General features: G+C 37.2%; 3 protein-coding genes and 1 non-coding gene across 5 annotated transcripts; all 4 read right to left on the bottom strand.

Annotated features, from left to right (window-relative positions):
* Window positions 1-8352: 8352 nt before the first annotated feature.
* On the bottom strand, window positions 8353-8429 carry LOC124445048. The gene has a single exon (XR_006948089.1). It is a non-coding gene; the product is annotated as a small nucleolar RNA SNORD36 (small nucleolar RNA).
* Window positions 8430-9113: 684 nt separating this feature from the next.
* On the bottom strand, window positions 9114-10019 carry LOC124443488. Its single transcript, XM_046993943.1, has one exon. It carries the CDS (start codon window positions 10017-10019, stop codon window positions 9114-9116), a length of 906 nt encoding a protein of 301 aa, XP_046849899.1.
* Window positions 10020-10095: 76 nt separating this feature from the next.
* On the bottom strand, window positions 10096-11373 carry LOC124443487. The gene is made up of 2 exons (XM_046993942.1): window positions 11005-11373; window positions 10096-10878 (listed from the first exon to the last, which is right to left on the bottom strand). Exons 1-2 carry the CDS (start codon window positions 11371-11373, stop codon window positions 10096-10098), a joined length of 1152 nt encoding a protein of 383 aa, XP_046849898.1.
* Window positions 11374-12364: 991 nt separating this feature from the next.
* Window positions 12365-14238, bottom strand: LOC124444093 (uncharacterized protein C5orf49 homolog). 2 transcript variants are annotated; one of them, XM_046994669.1, is made up of 5 exons: window positions 14035-14238; window positions 13840-13878; window positions 13708-13770; window positions 12947-13063; window positions 12365-12718 (listed from the first exon to the last, which is right to left on the bottom strand). In XM_046994669.1, exons 1-5 carry the CDS (start codon window positions 14137-14139, stop codon window positions 12554-12556), a joined length of 489 nt encoding a protein of 162 aa, XP_046850625.1. In that variant the 5' UTR covers window positions 14140-14238; the 3' UTR covers window positions 12365-12553. The 2 variants fall into 2 exon arrangements, with proteins under 2 accessions (XP_046850625.1, XP_046850626.1); XM_046994670.1 differs by having other exon boundaries at window positions 14049-14232.
* Window positions 14239-17725: the final 3487 nt, after the last annotated feature.

The following is a 17725-nucleotide window of genomic DNA, read 5'->3' as shown; positions in this document are numbered from 1 at the left end:
TATAATTTTCAAAAACAAAACAAAATAATTTCTTAAGGAAAGCAGTGACGTAGCTAGCGATCATGCTGGTCCAGTGAACTCGACATTTGAATAACTGGAATGATAACCGAAGCCAAAAATTGAAGCCAAAAAAATATTTGTTGTCATCATTCGTCATCACACGTCAGGCTCTAGTCCTCGCGTGTTCATTTTAATTTTTTTAAATCATTTGTCCTTTGGTAATGGTAGAGTTCGGATCTTGATCAGAGCGTAAAAATAACGAAATTTTTGGAATGAAAAGGTTCACGGAAAGTGAATCAAAGTGATAAATCGAGAAGCAAGATGAGGTGAACTTAGTCGATCTGCTCTTACGCTGCGGTTTTCCTTTAAAACATATCAAAGTCTTTAAGGATATTCAATTGTTGATATCGAGATGACAACCATTTAGTATTTCAAGTTTCAAGCACTATCAAAATCGATGAAAAATACAATCGCTCTGTAAAAGTAAAATGCGAGTTATAGACTCAATATTTTTATGAAACTGGATATTCAAGTTTCTTTTTATTCGGAAAAACAGATCTTTAAATCCACTTAAATGACAAAAAAGACAAACACTGTCTGACACCGTTTGAAAGTTTACTTTCCGACGAAAGAAAAATTTATGCTTGAATATTTTCTCGTCATATTTTCTATTGTATTGTCTTTTAGCAAACAGTGTAATTTTCAGTTGGCTTTTCCTCGTTACAAGTTGTAAGTTACAACGAACTCACTGTAGTAAAGTTTCAGCTGTAAAAATAACCTTTGCGAGGAGTTGGCCTCGTGTGTTGTTTGTCGTGATGTTGTTTATATGTTTATGCTTTTGCAATTTGTATTCAAATTTATATTGGCCGTGTATGTTTGGCACTCAGGGAATGAAACTGACGTACAAACCGCGTGAATAATCTACTTTGAAGGACTGGAATTGACGTACAAACCGCGCGAGAGACTAGGACTTTGGCTTCAATTTTATATCTATAAAATGTATTGTCGTTATCATTCCAGATATATATATATATATGGAGTTCACTGTGCTGGTCATGCCAATGAACTCTAATACACATATGTGTACAATTTTTCATATCAACGGCCTCGATGGCTTTAGAATTACTTTTCAACAATAGCTGAGCGAATTCAATATACGTGACCAGTAAAGAATCAAAGCAATGATTATCTCGCTAAGTTCCAAGCAATTACTAAACAAACGCCCACTGATCAATTTCTTTGCATATATTTATTCAACCGGCAACCGTTGAAGACTAAACCACAGGAACTTCCCATAAATAGCCAGTATAACAATCGTTACCAGCGGACAATTTGGCTTGACAATCACATTAAAATAAAGTCGAAATACTGCTAATAAATTTTTATCCCTCGAATCTTGAGTTTGCAAGATGTTTTTGAGTATGTTTTCTATTATATAGCATAAGTAATTTATGTTTTTTTCTAATACTCGACAATAATCACACAGCTATAGTTTTCTACTGATCTGAAAACTTTCATCTATTTACGACTCATTGGGCTGTTTACGCAAACTGATTTCTTAAAAAAGTGCAACTAAAATCAAATGGTGAATCGCAAAGACAACCAAAAAGGGCAAGAAAAAATGTTCCAGGTCAGTTTCATCAATTTGTAGGACGAAGACCGACTATGAACAGGCATGTCTTTTGAAAGTAAACAACCTCGTTAAAGACAGACATTCAACATGAAATCTATGAAAAAATTACACAATCTTCGAGAAGGAACGTTCAATGGGTAATGGTGCAAATACTTGCGTTATGAGTCACAGGAATAGCAAGAAGATTCGTCAGTGAATGAGGAACAAGGAAAATGTCGGCAAATCACTTATTTATGAAGTTCATCATCAAGAAAGACTGAGTTGAAACAACAGGTCAACATCATGTCTACGAATACAATACACTCACACTACTAAAATACCGAGAAAGCGGACTTTGACCTTGAACGACTCCCTGTGAAAAGATCTTGTTCGCTTGCTAAAGCACATCTTCAGCAAGACGTGAAGATGTTGTCCAAGAATGTATACTTACTTAGGAATTTGACTTTTCTGCCTGGACAAAGTTCTCTTTAAATACTTTTTTATCATCTTAAGTTCCATGTTTGTCTGTCGAGCCTCTTTTAACTCTCTCTTTAACAGCCTTGTCGTCCGTCTGCTACATTTTCTCTTAAGTATACGCTTACATGCAAGGAATCCTTCCGTCTTGTGGTAATAATCAAGAAGAAGGCACATCATAAGGCAAAAAAATAGCATATTCTTGGAATTCATTTTCTGAATCAACTCTGTTTATCAAACGATATCTTCTACCCAAAGTCAGCGGTCGTTCAACACTTTGCAGATAGCGTTTGTTTCGTATCCACAGAAGCGACTGGTGACGACTGCTTCAAGTCGCGCTTTTAAAGGCGCAGCTTGTCGCACATGTCCAATTAACCTTTACACAACCCATCGTTCTCATTGGCTGAATTCCAAAATCCGTGATAATGGGAGTTGCGTCTCGCGTTCGATTGCGTGGGGCGAAGGGCATTTTGCTTTATCGACTATATATATTTAGTGGCCTTATCAAAAGCCGCAAAGCACTTAAACACACTGAAATCTTCTCAGCTAAACTTGGTATTTAAAGAACATTAGGTGACGTTTGTCGTTTGGCAAACAAACAATTCAACATTCTTGCGAATGTCGTGTACGAAAAGCATTCAGCCGCACAAATGGAAATGTAGACAGTTCATAACACATAGGAAGAAACGCATTTTCTATAAGATTTAGGTTTTGGTTTGGGCGTCAAATGCGACTTATATTCAATGCGGAAGATGAAACAACACTATGGCGTAGTCGTACTGGGGGGCAGCTTATTCGCTATTGTCAAGAACAAGCAAAGCCAACGAAGTCTCGTTGACAACAGAAACAAAGCTGACAATGAAATTTCAATGCTAAGGAAAAGCTTGGTTTGCGTATTGTGTGATTGACAGTGACCTGCCCAATTATTTAATTGATGATTTTGTGCTGTAGAAGATGGAAGTGACTAGATTGAAACTTAATAGCTTTGTTTTCAAAAGTGAAGCTAACACCTGTTTATGTTTCGAAAAAAACGGGTCCCCGTCTTTTTGGTAACACGATTTTCTCTCGATCGTAATCTATAATAGAAGTGGTGACACGCAAGCAAAACACTCCCTCAAATAAAGTGCATTCTCAACTTCCCCCTCACACCGCAAACGGAAAAATCTTCCAAAATTCATCACCAAAATACCACACGATTAACTTATATAGCAACAAACCAGCTGTTCGTGAAATATCGAGAGATATCAGTTTCCATACGGAAAGCTTAAACAATCATAGGTTTAAAAAGCTTACTTGGTTTCAATTATCCATTGTATGAATGCTCCCAACACATGAGGAGATAATTAAAAAATAATGGACAATTAGGACTAACAGATTTCCGATAATCGTCAACCACCCAGGACACAATCGTCCACGAATGAAGAGATCGGTTGATTTTGAGGAGAATAGATCAAAATCTATTCTAACTTTGAGTGAAGATTGCCCAATGAGCCATACCAAAAAATTTACGCAAAACATATTTCAAATGATATATTTAAGAGGAAAGATTGGAAGACTAGCACTACAAACACTTAAGGGCTCAACAAGATAAATAATCCGTGAATTCTTCATGCCTTTGCTGCTATCACTTTGGATCATTACGTTCTAAAGTATAAAAGCTTGTCTTTGTGTCTTATATTTCATGTATTTCGTGCAAAGTGAAAGGTAAACAAACAATAAAATAGTACAAATATATCGTACATAAATTCATTTGGTGATAAGATAAAATCGAAATATTTTCCGCGATGTAGCCATAAATGTAGCATACAAAAGTGTTGTCGTAAATACACTTTGAACAAGGGCCTGCACTCGTACGTTATGGTCAAAGCTTGTTGACACATAGCGGAACAAACGATTCATCCCGTAAACATCGAAGTTCCCAGCAACTTTAACCGCTACTGTGATAGTCATCACGTTGGCTAAAACCGCGAAATTGTAACGCATTTCATGGGTTTCGAGAGAAAATCAATCAAGTCGCAGATATTCGTGAAATATAAGGCAATCTATACAAGACGAAGGGATGCTTGGCATTGCTTTGTATGTTAAATAAAACAGAGATAAATAAAATACATAACGAATGAAATACAATGATTTGGACTTTGTTGACGGCGTACAACACTTTCCTCCCACGCTTTTTCGTGTAATCATTCTGCTTTTACCGTGCAAATCATGCAAATTTCTGTTTCATCATGCAAATTTCTGTATACAACTTAATTGCTTTTTCCCATTTCATAACACTGCAACACAGCTTGAATTTTTTTACCGAAAGCCACTTCCTCCTTGGCGAACCTTACATATTTTTCTGCAATTCAATCGTCCTTCATTTCGCTAAAACCATTTATTTTTTCGTTTTCTGTGATACCTTTTGCGCATGACTATTCATAAACAACGAGTGCAAAGTCTCGGCAAGCAAGGGTTGGGAGGCCGGGCAATAAAATAATGACCCTTTATGGACAACAAAACGATTTAATGCATTGGCAACATTAGATGATCGATCGTTGTAAGCAAAAATAGAGGAATGAAGAGTATGTTATGTAATTCTCGGGACGCGAGTACAGCATGCAGGGATGCGGTGGTGTTCTCACAACATCTTTAACATAAAAATTTTGATTGAACGAAAGATTCGATTACACAAGATCTTTCTATTGGTCATAGTAAATTCTTCTTTGCTACTCACAAAGATGAAATTCCCGTTTTGTGTCAATAACATTTAGAAGGAATTTAAGCCGAGACGGCAAAACCACCATTTTACACAACCCTAACTTTTTAATCTTTCATTGCTGATTGAAATATGATTTAAGCCGCAGCCAACTGGCAGCCCATAGATTTCTCTCTCCGCTGCGAACATGATGATGTCTGTCATTAACTTTTTCGGGAAACTTACGCTAAGATAGCAAAACGATTCTTTAAACAATTCCAACGTTTCAACCTTCAATACTGACTGAGATAACGATTCAGCACACACTAATGGCAACCAAAAACCATGACCAGCCGACAATTTAAAGAAGATATAATAATCAAAACAAGACGAATAGAAAAAGTCATCCTCAGACAGAATGATTCATGACAAGATTCTGCCTGAGGATGACTTTGAAATAAAGTCGAAAATTTACAGTTTACTTATCGTCTTGTTTTGATTCATATTTTGCAATCTCAAGATGTCTTGCTTCTTCGGAATTTGTTTTATATTATACTAATGGCAACCGATGGACAACTCGCAACGCTGAAACTAATGATGTGCTTAACTAACATTTCGAAGAATGTTTTGGATATATACGGCAAAACCATACTAACTTTTAAACCTTTTGCTACAGACAAAAATACAACCCACGCCACACCCAATTTACCGCCCACGGACAAGTCCTTACGCTGTGTACGTGATGTCCGCCAACAATAAAACTGACATTATGGCGTGCGAACCAGTGATGTGAACAGACTGAGTATAGACGGAGGGTCCGTTGAGCGAAGACCTACGGATTGGTGTTATCCTTTGGATGGTGACTTTTTTAAACGTATGAAAAAACGTGGTTGGATTTTCTTTACAAAACTGAAACCTTATAGTTGCCTTAGAACTATTGGTTTGTTTCGATCATTGCTCGTTTCAAATCGTTTCTTTTTCCGTTTACCACACTTTTCAAACGCTCTATAAATTGCTATCCAGTAATAGCAATTCGCTATCTGCCCCCCTGGATAAAACATTAGTATTTTTGTATATCCACTCTTGATGCAATTGGCATTGTGACGCAGACCGGCGTAAAAATAAAATATGCAATTTCCTAATGTACTAGGCATTATGGGAGAAAGCAATTTGATCAGATGGCCCCTGAGCACTTGTGAATGTCAACACAAGACCATATTCAGGCATCAAGACAAGCACGTGACTGTGCCTATCTTGAAGCAAGCGTGCCACTGATCATTTCAAATACAACCATTTCCAATAAGTAAAATATTCGGCGATGCCGGTTGACTTCCATTATGTCAGAGCAATGAAGACCGCTACTTCCATAATATAATGGTGTTGCTAGTGGTTTTATACACCTTTAAAAAAGGCGTGTCAACCAAGATGCATTGCGCGCTTTTGTTTATGTTCATCGTTACTTTTTGAGCTTGAGCACAATGAATTCAATTTGGTCTCTAGGTCGTCTAATTAATCTGAAAAGTTAGCAAAAAACATTGATTTAAAAACTCTATTTTACATTAATTATCGTCGTTTGTTTAAGTTGCACGGACTACAAAAACAAACTCCGCCATTTTCTCGACCCACAAAATGGCCGTCAAGCGTAATGCATCTTGGTAAACACAAATTCTTTAGTTGTTATGTGATTATACATATGGTATTTACTGGTTGAGAGATCCGTACTGAAAAAATATTTTCCTCGGCTTCAGTAGTGTCCCTTGACCCTAAACGGTAAATAAAGCTTTTATTTTTATAACGAAGCATATCACGTTTTAAAACGATCGACGTGGCTAGTTGGGACTGAAATTGGATAGTTTTCTACAAAGTTTACTTCGTCTGAATTGTGGAACTCACTCTCAAAATGTTATGTAGCTACAATGTGAATACATTTTTTGCGTTCTCCTTGAAGAATATACATGGCTTGTAAATCAATTTTAAAATTTTCACTTTGTAAACAAATCTATTGCAAAAATATAACACTTTTGGACTATGGTCAAGATATCGTAAAAAGCCGCCCGCTGCTGCAGCCAATCAGATTGCAGGAAATCAAAAAATATCGCTAGGCATGTATAAATAAGGAAATAAAATCTTGTTATTTTTGATTGTTATTATAATTATCAATTAAAAATACTTAAAAACGGTAGCTCTTCAAGACTTCCAGTCTCGCAGGCACCTGACTTTTAAGAGGTCGTTGGACCCAAAACCGTTTAAGAAAAATTATAACAAGCTATTAAGCTACATGTTACAGGTGAAAAATATTGGCTATAGGAACAAAAATTATGACACACGTGCATTAGTTCGTCATACCATATAAAATCGTACCCTACATCTTTATATTCACCAGGTTGTTGATAATATGTCAAGTGAAGTCAAAACTACGTTTAAATTTAATAATGCTTATGTGTTTTTCATTCGTTATAACTGAGAGGCCATTCTAAGGTGATGCAGCAAGTAAAAATCTTCATCATTTGAGTTGCTTTAGGTTTTCCAAGTTCATAGTTGTTATTGCCGCCTCTTAAATATTATCTGTCATTATTCTAAATTTTAAACATGTTGGAAGTTGATGATTTTTTAAATTTTGTATTCCACGTATTGCGCAATCTTTGCCACATTTAATTTTATTTTAATTTACTTTAGTAATTCGCATTCCCAGAAACGGGATTTTTCAATCACAATCTACAAGGGTATGGTAAAGAATTACTTAATCTACGGTGCTAAAACTAGTTAAAATGTATATTTCCTTCTAAAAGTCCAATTCTCAATTTATATCTAAACATGTTCAAATTTCCAATCGCTTTTCAGTTCTCATCTAGTTTAGTGCGTTCCATGTTCTCTGAGGCCAGTTACAGTTGCGATATTTTTCATTTCAAGATCATTTAGATTCCCGAGGGCGTGATCGTGAATTGGATTTCCTTTATAAACCTTTGACTTAAATATGACGGTGACAATTGATCAATGATTTAGAACCCAGTCCTCTAGATGTCTAACTACCGTCTCAAGCTGAGGCAAGGACGCCATCTTGAAAGGTGGCAAAAAACAAAACTCAAAATGAAAAGTTAAAAAAAAGTTTAAAAAACCCATCCTATCAAGCATTTTAATAATTAAACATAGATTATCACCTTTGCACCACTATATCAACTCAGGAAAAGCAGATATTAATCATAAATATCGTCAGTTTCGCCAACTTTCAAGATGGCGGCTTGCCTAACTCATTGGTAAAGAATATCGGCGGAGTCAGATATCTAGTAGATTGGGTTCTAGGTCATTGCAATTGATTTATTTAGTTGAGCTCAGATCGGTTTGCACAGGCTCATGCAAACACGGCTATAGACAAATCAGCGCATGCGCTGTTATTTTATAATGATTTTTGTGTGTACGTTACACTTCATACCAATAAACGATGTAAAAATAGTCGCAACCATCAAATATTGTCTCGGAGGCAAGTTGCTTTTTTCATACCTTTGTCTTGGCCAAAAATGCCTTTCATGCCGAGACAAAATTTTTTGAATTGCGAGGGTTACATGTGTGAAAAAAATACGTCGTTACAATTGCTGCTCAGTTATAAAAAGCTCGGTTTGAATCAACATTCGATAGATTCAGTAGATTTTAATAAGTTCATCATTGCAGCATAAGGAAACCCCATTGGACAAGTCAGATCTTTTCCCAAAGGAATGGACCAATCATACAACTGGGTCTATCATATTTCATATAATAAAAAGACAACTTGGGCGGTGATTGGTCCGCAGTTTAGTTTGCATTGGCCTGTGCAAACCGAACTGAGCTCAATTAATGAAATCAATTAAAGAGGATTTGGATAGCAAGTTTCAATACATGTTAGAGGGAAAATCAAAACATTTGCTTTAAATTTATCTGTTTTGCCTTATTGCTATTTTATAAAAGAAATAAAAGATGTTTTTCGTGTTTGCACTGTTTTATGCAAACCTGGGAGACGTTTGTGAAAACTTTTGTTCTCCGATTATTTTCATTTACTACTTTGCAAAAAATGTAATTCAGCCGTCTGGCTGTCAAATGATTTTAAATATGTCGGGATTTGCTTGCCCAACACAGAAAATCACTCTCACTGTTTCGTTTTAAAAGTATTTATTGTCACTCTCGCTTTAAACAATTACAATGTGCTATCGAATGCTCTACCATGCTGTACCCTTTTTCTTCTTTTCTTCAAGTGTTGTTGTTCTCTACCGGTACGAACCGGCCCTTCCCGACTTTGGTCTCGCGCGACCCACGCGTTAACAAAACTGTTTATACTTTCCGACACCCTCCCCCCATTTGTCTCGCCAGTGACAAATGTCACTAAGAACTACTATCCTCAAAGTTTGAGACTTCCAGCATCCTCTCTCTTGCCACTACTGCTGCGCTTCTTCTAGGCCGGAATTCTTTCGCGTCTGGATCCAGGGTATTGTTTTCTGTGGTTACTTTTGCATCTTCTACTCTATGTAGTTCTAATGGGAATAGATGCTGTGGTGCCCGGTCAATATGCGTTTTCCGTGTTTTAATCTTTGCTCCTCGAACAACTCCATCCCTTCCCTCATACAGTTCCTCTACGATACCTACACTCCATTTTCCTCGATTTCTTTCTTCTCCTTTTATTAGCACTACGTCACCCACTTCTGGAGATTTTCCCATTTTTCCATGTTTCAGGTTATGTCTCTCTCTTAATGATCTTAGATACTCCCCCGTCCACCTCTTCCATATGGCTTTCTTACATCGCTGAATATGTTTTGCTCTTTTCCTTAATTCCTCTTCTTCACTTGCTTCATCATTTTCAATCACTGAGACGGACGGTTGGCCAGTTATCATGGCATTTGGTGTAAGAATTGGCAATTCGTGGTCGTCTTCCACATACGCTAGAGGTCTATTGTTTAGACATATCTCCACATCAAGGATTACCCCTTCCAATTCTTTCCATGTGAGGCTTGATCGACGTACTACTTTATAAAATGCTTGTTTCACCAATCCTATCAGTCTTTCATACTGTCCACCCCACCAAGGGGCCTTGCTTGGGTTGAATTGCCACTTGATATTGTTCTTGGCAAGAAAGTCATGAACTTGTTCATCTTTTGAGATTTTTCGCACACGTTTGGCTGCGGCCACAAAGGTCTTGGCATTATCTGAGTACACCTTATCTGGCTTGCCACGTCTAGCAACTAACTTCTTGAAGCTATGCATGAATTCTTCTGTTGACATATCTGGTAGCATCTCCAAGTGAACCGCTCTTGTTAGGCTGCATCCCGCGAGGAGTAGGTACGCTTTTCCTTCTTTACCTGATCGTTTCTTATAGATGAACGGACCTGCGTAATCCACACCTATGACTTGGAATGGCCGTGATCCTTCTGTGCGGTCCTTTGAGAGGTTGCCAGTGGGTGGTTTGGCGAATGCACTCGCTTGGAACCTCTTGCAACCGTTGCATCTGCTTCTGACCTTTTTTTGTGAGTTGTCGAAGACGTGGTATCCAGTAATTTTCCCTCACCGCAGTCATTGTCAGACTGACTCCCCCATGGAGAGTGCGTAAATGTTTGTGCATGACCAACTTCTTTGCTAATTCGGACTCTGGTGGAATGTAGATCGGGCATTCTCCTTGCATCCTTGCGCGACATTCCAGCACTCCTTTCTCATTTTTCTTAAGGTTTAAGCGTTGAGTGTCTTCTCTCATCTGATCCGAGTTTTCAAAGCGCAGCTGTTCTCTTTTCAGCCACCAGAGAACTTGTGGTTGTAGCTCGTTAGTCGTGAGTGGACCCCGTCGACGTTGCTGTTTTTTATTGAGGTTATACACGAACCTGAACACCCATGCTGTTATTCTCATGGTTTTCCAATAGGGGTATTTCGCCAAGATTGCTGAAAACCTGTCCTCCTCTAGTTGAACTGCAGGCATGAAGACCTCCTTGCATTTCTTTACTTCCGCTTCCGTCTCAACTGTAGCTTCTATGATTACTTCCCTTGGCCATTTTTCAGGGTTGGAAAGCCATTTTGGTCCTTCAAGCCATTTTTCAGACAACTGATCTCCGTTGCAGCCTCGGCTTCCAATATCGGCGGGATTATCTTTTGTTCCCACGTGCTTCTATGAAATGTAATTCTTTTCTCTAATTACCCTTACCCGATTTGCTACGAATTGCTTGTAATTTCCACTTCCATTTATCCAGTATAAGGCAACCATGCTGTAAAGCCATCCAACACAATGCCTTACAGGCAACCCTTCAAGAACGGATCGCACGTTGTCCATCAGCCTTGCCGCCATTTGAGCAGAGACTAACTCAAGTCTTGGAATGGTCAACCCTTTCTTTGCCAATCTTGATTTAGCTGTTATGAGTCCTTGACCGATACCCCTGCCTTGTAGGATAACTGCATACACGGCTGCTGACGTACCTTGGCCACTAGCATCTCCAAATGCGTGCAAATCTATGGCTTGTATCCTTTCTCTGTGTGTGACTAAACTCCTGGGCACTTCAATTATACTTGGTACTCTAGTACACCAGTTGCGCCAACGGTGCATCAGGTTATCAGAAAGTTGTTCGTCCCAGGGTAAATTAGCTTCACAGATGTCCCTATAGATCATCTTTAGGAAAGTTGTCAACAAGTAAATTATCAGCAAAAAGAGAATGGACTTATCTTATTTTTCGTGCTTACTTTCGCAGCTCTTGTTTTTGAAAAGTTGCAGTTTGAATGACAAAAAATTTTCAGTTGCCCGTTACACATGCGCTCGTTTGCTCACGCGTTTATAATATTTGCGCGAGCAAAAATGTACGCAAATTTTTTTTGAAAGAGACTAAAATCCCCTTCACACAAAATCGGATTTCATCAACACACCAAGGATTTTGAAACGGGATTTTGGCGCATTATTACACATACCTCACAACATCCACAGCATATCGAATGAATTTGGGACCGGCAGCACCTGTTTTCATGACAAATATCCACAAAAGATAGACTAGTTTCGGTTTATCATTAGTCGAACGGTATATGCCAGTCTCGTTTCAACAACCGGGGAATCACTTACGTTAGACACTACGAGTTATGAACTAAGGCGCCAGCAAGTTTTTTGTTTGGGGAGGGGCATTTATGGCACTTCAAACATGTGACACTTATATTTTTAACTATACAAATGAAGACTAGAGTCTTCATCAAAACTTTATTAAAATAAAGGACATTATAACTGTTTGTTATTAATGATTGCTCCCCTCAGTAGTCGGGGGGACTGGTTATAAGCAGAAAGCATAAAAATTGATCACACTGAAGATGTTTTGATTCAAATTATAGGTAAAAGAGCACACTATGTTTAACAAACTCTTCTAAGGTTTGACGTTTTCCAAAACTATACAATTGTTCACACATTCAGTGGCAAAGCCAGCCAGAAGTTTAATCCGACTATAAAAATATTTCAGAGTAAAAAACGGGCTGGCTTTTCTGCTGCATATTCAGTGCCACACAAATGTTACTTCACTTAAAAAAAGGTAAAAACAGAAGACATTTTTCACATATCAAAAACTTGTTTTGTCTCTCTTCCCCCAAACATTTCGTCGAGTAAATGTCACTGCTAACGATGCAAATTTGGATGGTATAAAAATGCTTTGAGAGCATAATGATAACTTTAATAAATGACAACTGAAAGACTAAAGTCATCTTAAAAAGTGAGCGATGGAACTTCAGTGTGCATTTACTTCTATATCAATATAACAAACCGAGCAACTTCCAATGACAAAATAAAGGAAAATAACAATAATCTGTCACAAAGTTTATCAATGAAGGTCGCTATTATTTCCAATGTTCGTTCCACTAACCCGCAGAAAGTCTTTCTTACAAGTCTGGACCGAGAAGTGTTTGCGATCGACTTCCTCCAGGGGGGATCTTGACGGATGCCCGTATATCGATGATGAGAGACATGGGATGGCAAGAGAAGTTTCCTTTATTACGTTAAAGTAGAAGATGACTAAGATTAACATGAGGCATCAACCCCCCTGCATTGTTCAAAAGATATAAAAGATTCCGGTGGGTGAGTTTCTAATATTTAAAGAAAAACACGCAAAGTGGAGATGCCCGTTCAAAACTAACAAACCCTTGGAATTCCTTCCTTTGTAGTACAGCGCATCTACATACTCAGCTCACTTGGCGATAATTCGTTATTTTCTTACCTCACTGTTCACGTGTAACCCAAGTGACTTGGCAAAGGCTCTATCGTCACGGTGAAGTTTTTGGTCGTATCCAACGGACACGTGATTCACCCGATCGTAAATAGAAGGTTGGGCCCGCTTCAAGACGTATATAAAACGAAAACTAAATTTGACCGGGTACAGACAAGAATACCTGGGGATGAAAACTGCGACCACCGACAAATAATAACGTATTTCCTCTATTTAGTCCCCAGTCTCTTATGAGTACCTCCCACTGGTCCCTCCTTAAAACAATCTCACGCTTTCAGTAAATTAAAAAATCACCAGGAAGTCAACCTCACGATGAAATCACGACAAAATACGAATGCCAAATAAGCTTTGGTCGTTAATACAAGCGTTTAGTCGTTTGAAATTTAAAAATGTAAAAATCAAAATAGTCATTTGCTTTGTCTCAAGATTTCAAACAAAATGATAGTCATTTGTTTGTATTTTTCTTTTCAAAATCCACGTACTGGATTGGGTATTTTAACAAATAGAAATTGATATTGAAGAATGGGTTGAATGAAATAGTATGCGCCGAAAATTTTACGTGAAAATATATTAAGCCCCAGCTTCTTTTACCCTTCCACTGACCCAGCACATAAATGTGGCGGCGAAAACGATAGTTATTCTCAGGCATTACATCACCCCTGATATTTGATAAAGATAATAGACTTAGGTAAAAAAGGCTATTAGCCTTACAATGTATACAATAACGATATGAATGTTACGAAGAAGCTCACTTTAGTTTGGGCTTTATAGTAGCTTCCAGGTTCGGATGGGTGTTTGTTTGCATCTCTTTCTGCCTATGAAAATGCCATGGAATAGTCAGATAAATATTATTATAGCTTGCATAATTTCCAGCCAAACCAAACCTCGCAAAGTTGCTTGTGTAACTGCTGTCTGTTGTACGCCTAAATCATACATAAAAGGCAGAGATCTTGACACACTATGAAAGACTAAAAGAGTCGAGTATTCAAGATATGCACTACAGAGAATTCTTCCAAGATCGAAGACGACTCAAAATAGCGTGCGCTTATTCGTTCGTCGGTGTTGATAATCATACATACGTGTGATGACAAACCGGGAGGCCGCAGTATATCCAAAGCAGAGTTTCTTTGCTTTTCACTAGGATAAGTAACAGAATATTTTCGAGATGCATCCAAATCAGCCATAACAGCCTCCACTAAAGCTCATCAACTAAGCTTTTGGCAAATGAGAACGAGTTAAGCTGTTCGCATTTAGCAGTTAATTATCGTTTAGTTGAATTCATCAATGTTATGGTAACAAGAATCAATGTACACAACACTACAGGAGCATGCTTTCCGGTTAAAATTTGATACAGCAAACGAAGTAGCATCAGTGAGCCGTTGTCTTTCCTGCAAAGCTCGTTCGTTTCGAATGGTTTTCAAAAGACATTTTCATTTAAAAAGTACTCATGCAAATTCATTTTCGGTGGCTAAACAGAACAATTCTCGTCCTTTGAAAATCAAAGAATGTGATCAAGGTCTGTTGATCGTTGCTCATCATTGAAATAGGGCAGTTTTCAAAGAAATACCCGGAGATATCAACAAATATTTACATTTTCCAGAGATATGGATTTACCGAGAAGGTTGGATGGTGAATGAGCAGCGCATAGACAATTTCTTTATGAAACATTCATATATACCAAACAGTTAAGCAAAACCAATTGTGATATGTGTTTAATGGAGCACACTTCCTTAAAATACATCCCAATAATGCCCCATCACAGTAACAGAATTTCACAAAGATAGTGCGACATGGCACGGCGATATCCACACAGTGGCGACCGAAAATCTAATCCAAACAAAAGCACCTCCTTGGAAATCATCCTGTATGTATCTTCTGTCTGAGGATCACTTTGAAATAAAGACGAAAATTTACAGTTCACCTCTCGTCTTGTTTTGATGCATATTTTGCAATCTCAAGATGTCTTGCTTTTTCGGAATTTGCTTTATACTATCTCTAGTAGTATTAAGTCAGTCTATAGTGTCAACCCATTAAGTAATAATACTTTTAATATTCATACTAATGTTCCGCAAGAGCAAACGTCGATTTCGCTTTAAAAAAGGGCACTTCGGAGATCACTTTAAAAGTTCGAGGGCATTTCTCCCTGGTACAACATTTACCGTACGGGAGATAGCTCTTGTAATTTACGAGGATTCAGTTATCTATGGTTTTTTACAGTAAGCTGATTAAGATTGTTTGCTTTGAAGATTATAACTTAACATAACAGCACAAAATAGAATGCACATTAATATCATAACTAACAGATTTATATGTAAAGTCCGAGACCGAAGATCGACGGTTGCACATGCTCGAGAGTTCTCACAAACGTCTCTGAGGTTTGCATAAACCAGTGCAAACACGACAAACATCTTTTATTGCTTTTATAAAATAACATTAATGGGAAAAAGACAAACATTTTAATTTTTTCTCTAAAATGTTTTCATGATCGATTTGTTAATTTTCTTTTAATATTGATTGTTTTCATTGATTTGATTGGTTGAGCTCAGATGTGTTTTGTGTTTTTCACAGGCTAATGAAAACACGGCTCTAGACCAATCAGCGCACTCGTTTCATTGTAATTATTTTATAAACGTTTTTAATGCGCCTGGTAAAGTGACAATTTACTTATATAGAGTACAATGGTAAATTTTTTCAACATAAATATATTATGTTGACGTAGCCAAAAACATGAGCATTTCACGACAGAGAATTTTTTTGTAATCGAAGTTGTGTTTAAATTTTGACTGCACACGCACAACCTCAAGAAATGTTCAGACATGAAAAAAAATTTAGATATTTGCCCTACTCCCACAATGCATCACTCCCAAGTGCTTTCTTCAGTTTATTTTAATATTGGTATCTTTTCAATTCAATAAATAACATATAAAGGGAGGGGGTTGTCATGTCCATGGATATAGGTTGCACCAGCCATAGACTAACCAATATGCTTTACATAAAAATTTTTAAAAAACGAACAAATGTCGAAAAAAGAAATAATATACGATATGTAATTCAAAAGAAAAACTATCTCAATTCTCTTGGAAATCTCAATTCCAATTCAATAAACAACCTAATAGCAATTAGAGGTCAATAAAAAATAAAAACTTACCAATGTAGGCAAATGGGTGCCATCATACTTGCCAATGACAGCATACTTTTTGAAACTAATCACAAGTAGTACTTCAGAACTTCAAGTTTAAAAAGTTAATGATCTTTTCAGACAGTTACCTGGTCATATTTCATCATAAAACTTCTAAACTTGTTAAGGCATGATCGACCGCACTCTCCAACACTAGTATTTCCTAAAAAAAATCAATCAATGACTTGTCTTGATTTATCATTTCATACACATGCAAAAAACTAGCCATACAATCTTATATATTTAACAATGCTCTAAAAAATCATCATTTTTCAATTATACTTGCCATTAGAATATATGTAGTAAAACTGATAACATTCTCACCACTAAGTCAAAGGCAGCACTTTACAGGGTAAAATCTAGCTTTGATTGATTATGCTGATTATTTATAGATTGCAGCCTTATTGAATATTGATTACGATTGTCAATATGGCGCTCTTTTTGACACTATATATATAAAATTATGAAGTGTTCAAACGCGTAGCCAAAGTCAAATAAGTTCAAATTAAAATAAATGTATAAAATTGGCTTACGGGTTTGAATTACTGATTAAATGCGAAGCCAAATGACCTTTCCTTGCGAAATAACAAAGTTCAAATTGATGAACACAAGTTCAAATTGATGAACACAAGAGCCAAAACTTGCCACATTGCCACCCTTGTGAAAATTGAGAAGCTCGTTCGTCGTTTAGTGTGTATAGTGGCTGTGTTAAAGTGTGAGAAAGGACCAATGACGATGACAAAGTAGCCCGTGTGGCATTACAATGTTTCACGCACAATTCTCGCAAACATACATTGAACCATGTTATAAAAGGAAAGCAAGCCATGTGCGTGTGCAAATATACAACGCAGTATCGTTATACTAAACAAGCATAAAATAAACATGAAATTGAGCACATAACCACCTTTTGCACACATAACCTATGATTTCCTGCACCCTTCCACATCTCTTGCGCGGGTAAAACTCCTCAGTATCTGCGGCATAGAGTAACGACTTTCCCCAAAAAAGAAAGTGGTTGGGTGTCAAAGTGATCACATCTTCTGGATCTGAGCTTTGTTTTGTAATGGTCTTGTATTCAACAAATCTTCAACACCAATTTATACAATAGATGACTCTTCATCAGTGACGTCCGCATCCTTTATAGTTGCATAAATTGCTTTTTAAGCTGCTTTTATCATAATTTCATGCACTCCATCAAAATGAGGAACATGCGGAGGATTCAAGTTCCACCTTATTTATAACTTACGCAATAGTTTTTTGCTGAATCTTACTTTAACCTAGTTTTTCAACCAATTTTTTGAATTATTTTGCAGCTCCCACAAAATTTGTCCCTTGATCGATTATGATTTCGATTGCATATCTTCTTCGACTTGCCATCCTTGTGAAACATAGAAAACTGTCAGTATCCAACCACAAGCCATTTCTAAATGACCTGCTCTGCAACCCACACATGTAAATAGACATAAACTATCGTTTTTATCTATTTCACGACCCTTTATCAAATTAAAAGGATACCTTTAAAAGGCTCTAGAATGGAGAACACGGCTCGATGGAAATGGTGCCATCACTTGAGTTGCTCCTTTAGCGTTTTT

The sequence above is a fragment of the Xenia sp. Carnegie-2017 genome, unplaced genomic scaffold, assembly GCF_021976095.1.
Source record: "Xenia sp. Carnegie-2017 unplaced genomic scaffold, XeniaSp_v1 HiC_scaffold_21, whole genome shotgun sequence".
NCBI lineage: Eukaryota > Metazoa > Cnidaria > Anthozoa > Malacalcyonacea > Xeniidae > Xenia > Xenia sp. Carnegie-2017.
The sequence above is the reverse complement of the archived record's forward strand: the minus strand, read 5'-3'. Positions and strand labels throughout refer to the sequence as shown.

Excerpts from the sequence above, each read along its gene's own strand:
- LOC124443487 (XM_046993942.1), bottom strand. The coding sequence starts at position 11,373 with ATGATCTATAGGGACATCTGTGAAGCTAATTTACCCTGGGACGAACAA. Across the intron at positions 10,879-11,004 it reads CCGTTCTTGAAGGGTTGCCT|AAGCACGTGGGAACAAAAGA; the intron begins GTAAGGCATTGT and ends TACATTTCATAG.
- LOC124443488 (XM_046993943.1), bottom strand. The coding sequence starts at position 10,019 with ATGCTACCAGATATGTCAACAGAAGAATTCATGCATAGCTTCAAGAAG.
- LOC124444093 (XM_046994669.1), bottom strand. The coding sequence starts at position 14,139 with ATGGCTGATTTGGATGCATCTCGAAAATATTCTGTTACTTATCCTAGT. Across the intron at positions 13,064-13,707 it reads ACTATAAAGCCCAAACTAAA|CGGGCCCAACCTTCTATTTA; the intron begins GTGAGCTTCTTC and ends TACGTCTTGAAG. Across the intron at positions 12,719-12,946 it reads GGTTACACGTGAACAGTGAG|GAAACTTCTCTTGCCATCCC; the intron begins GTAAGAAAATAA and ends AACGTAATAAAG.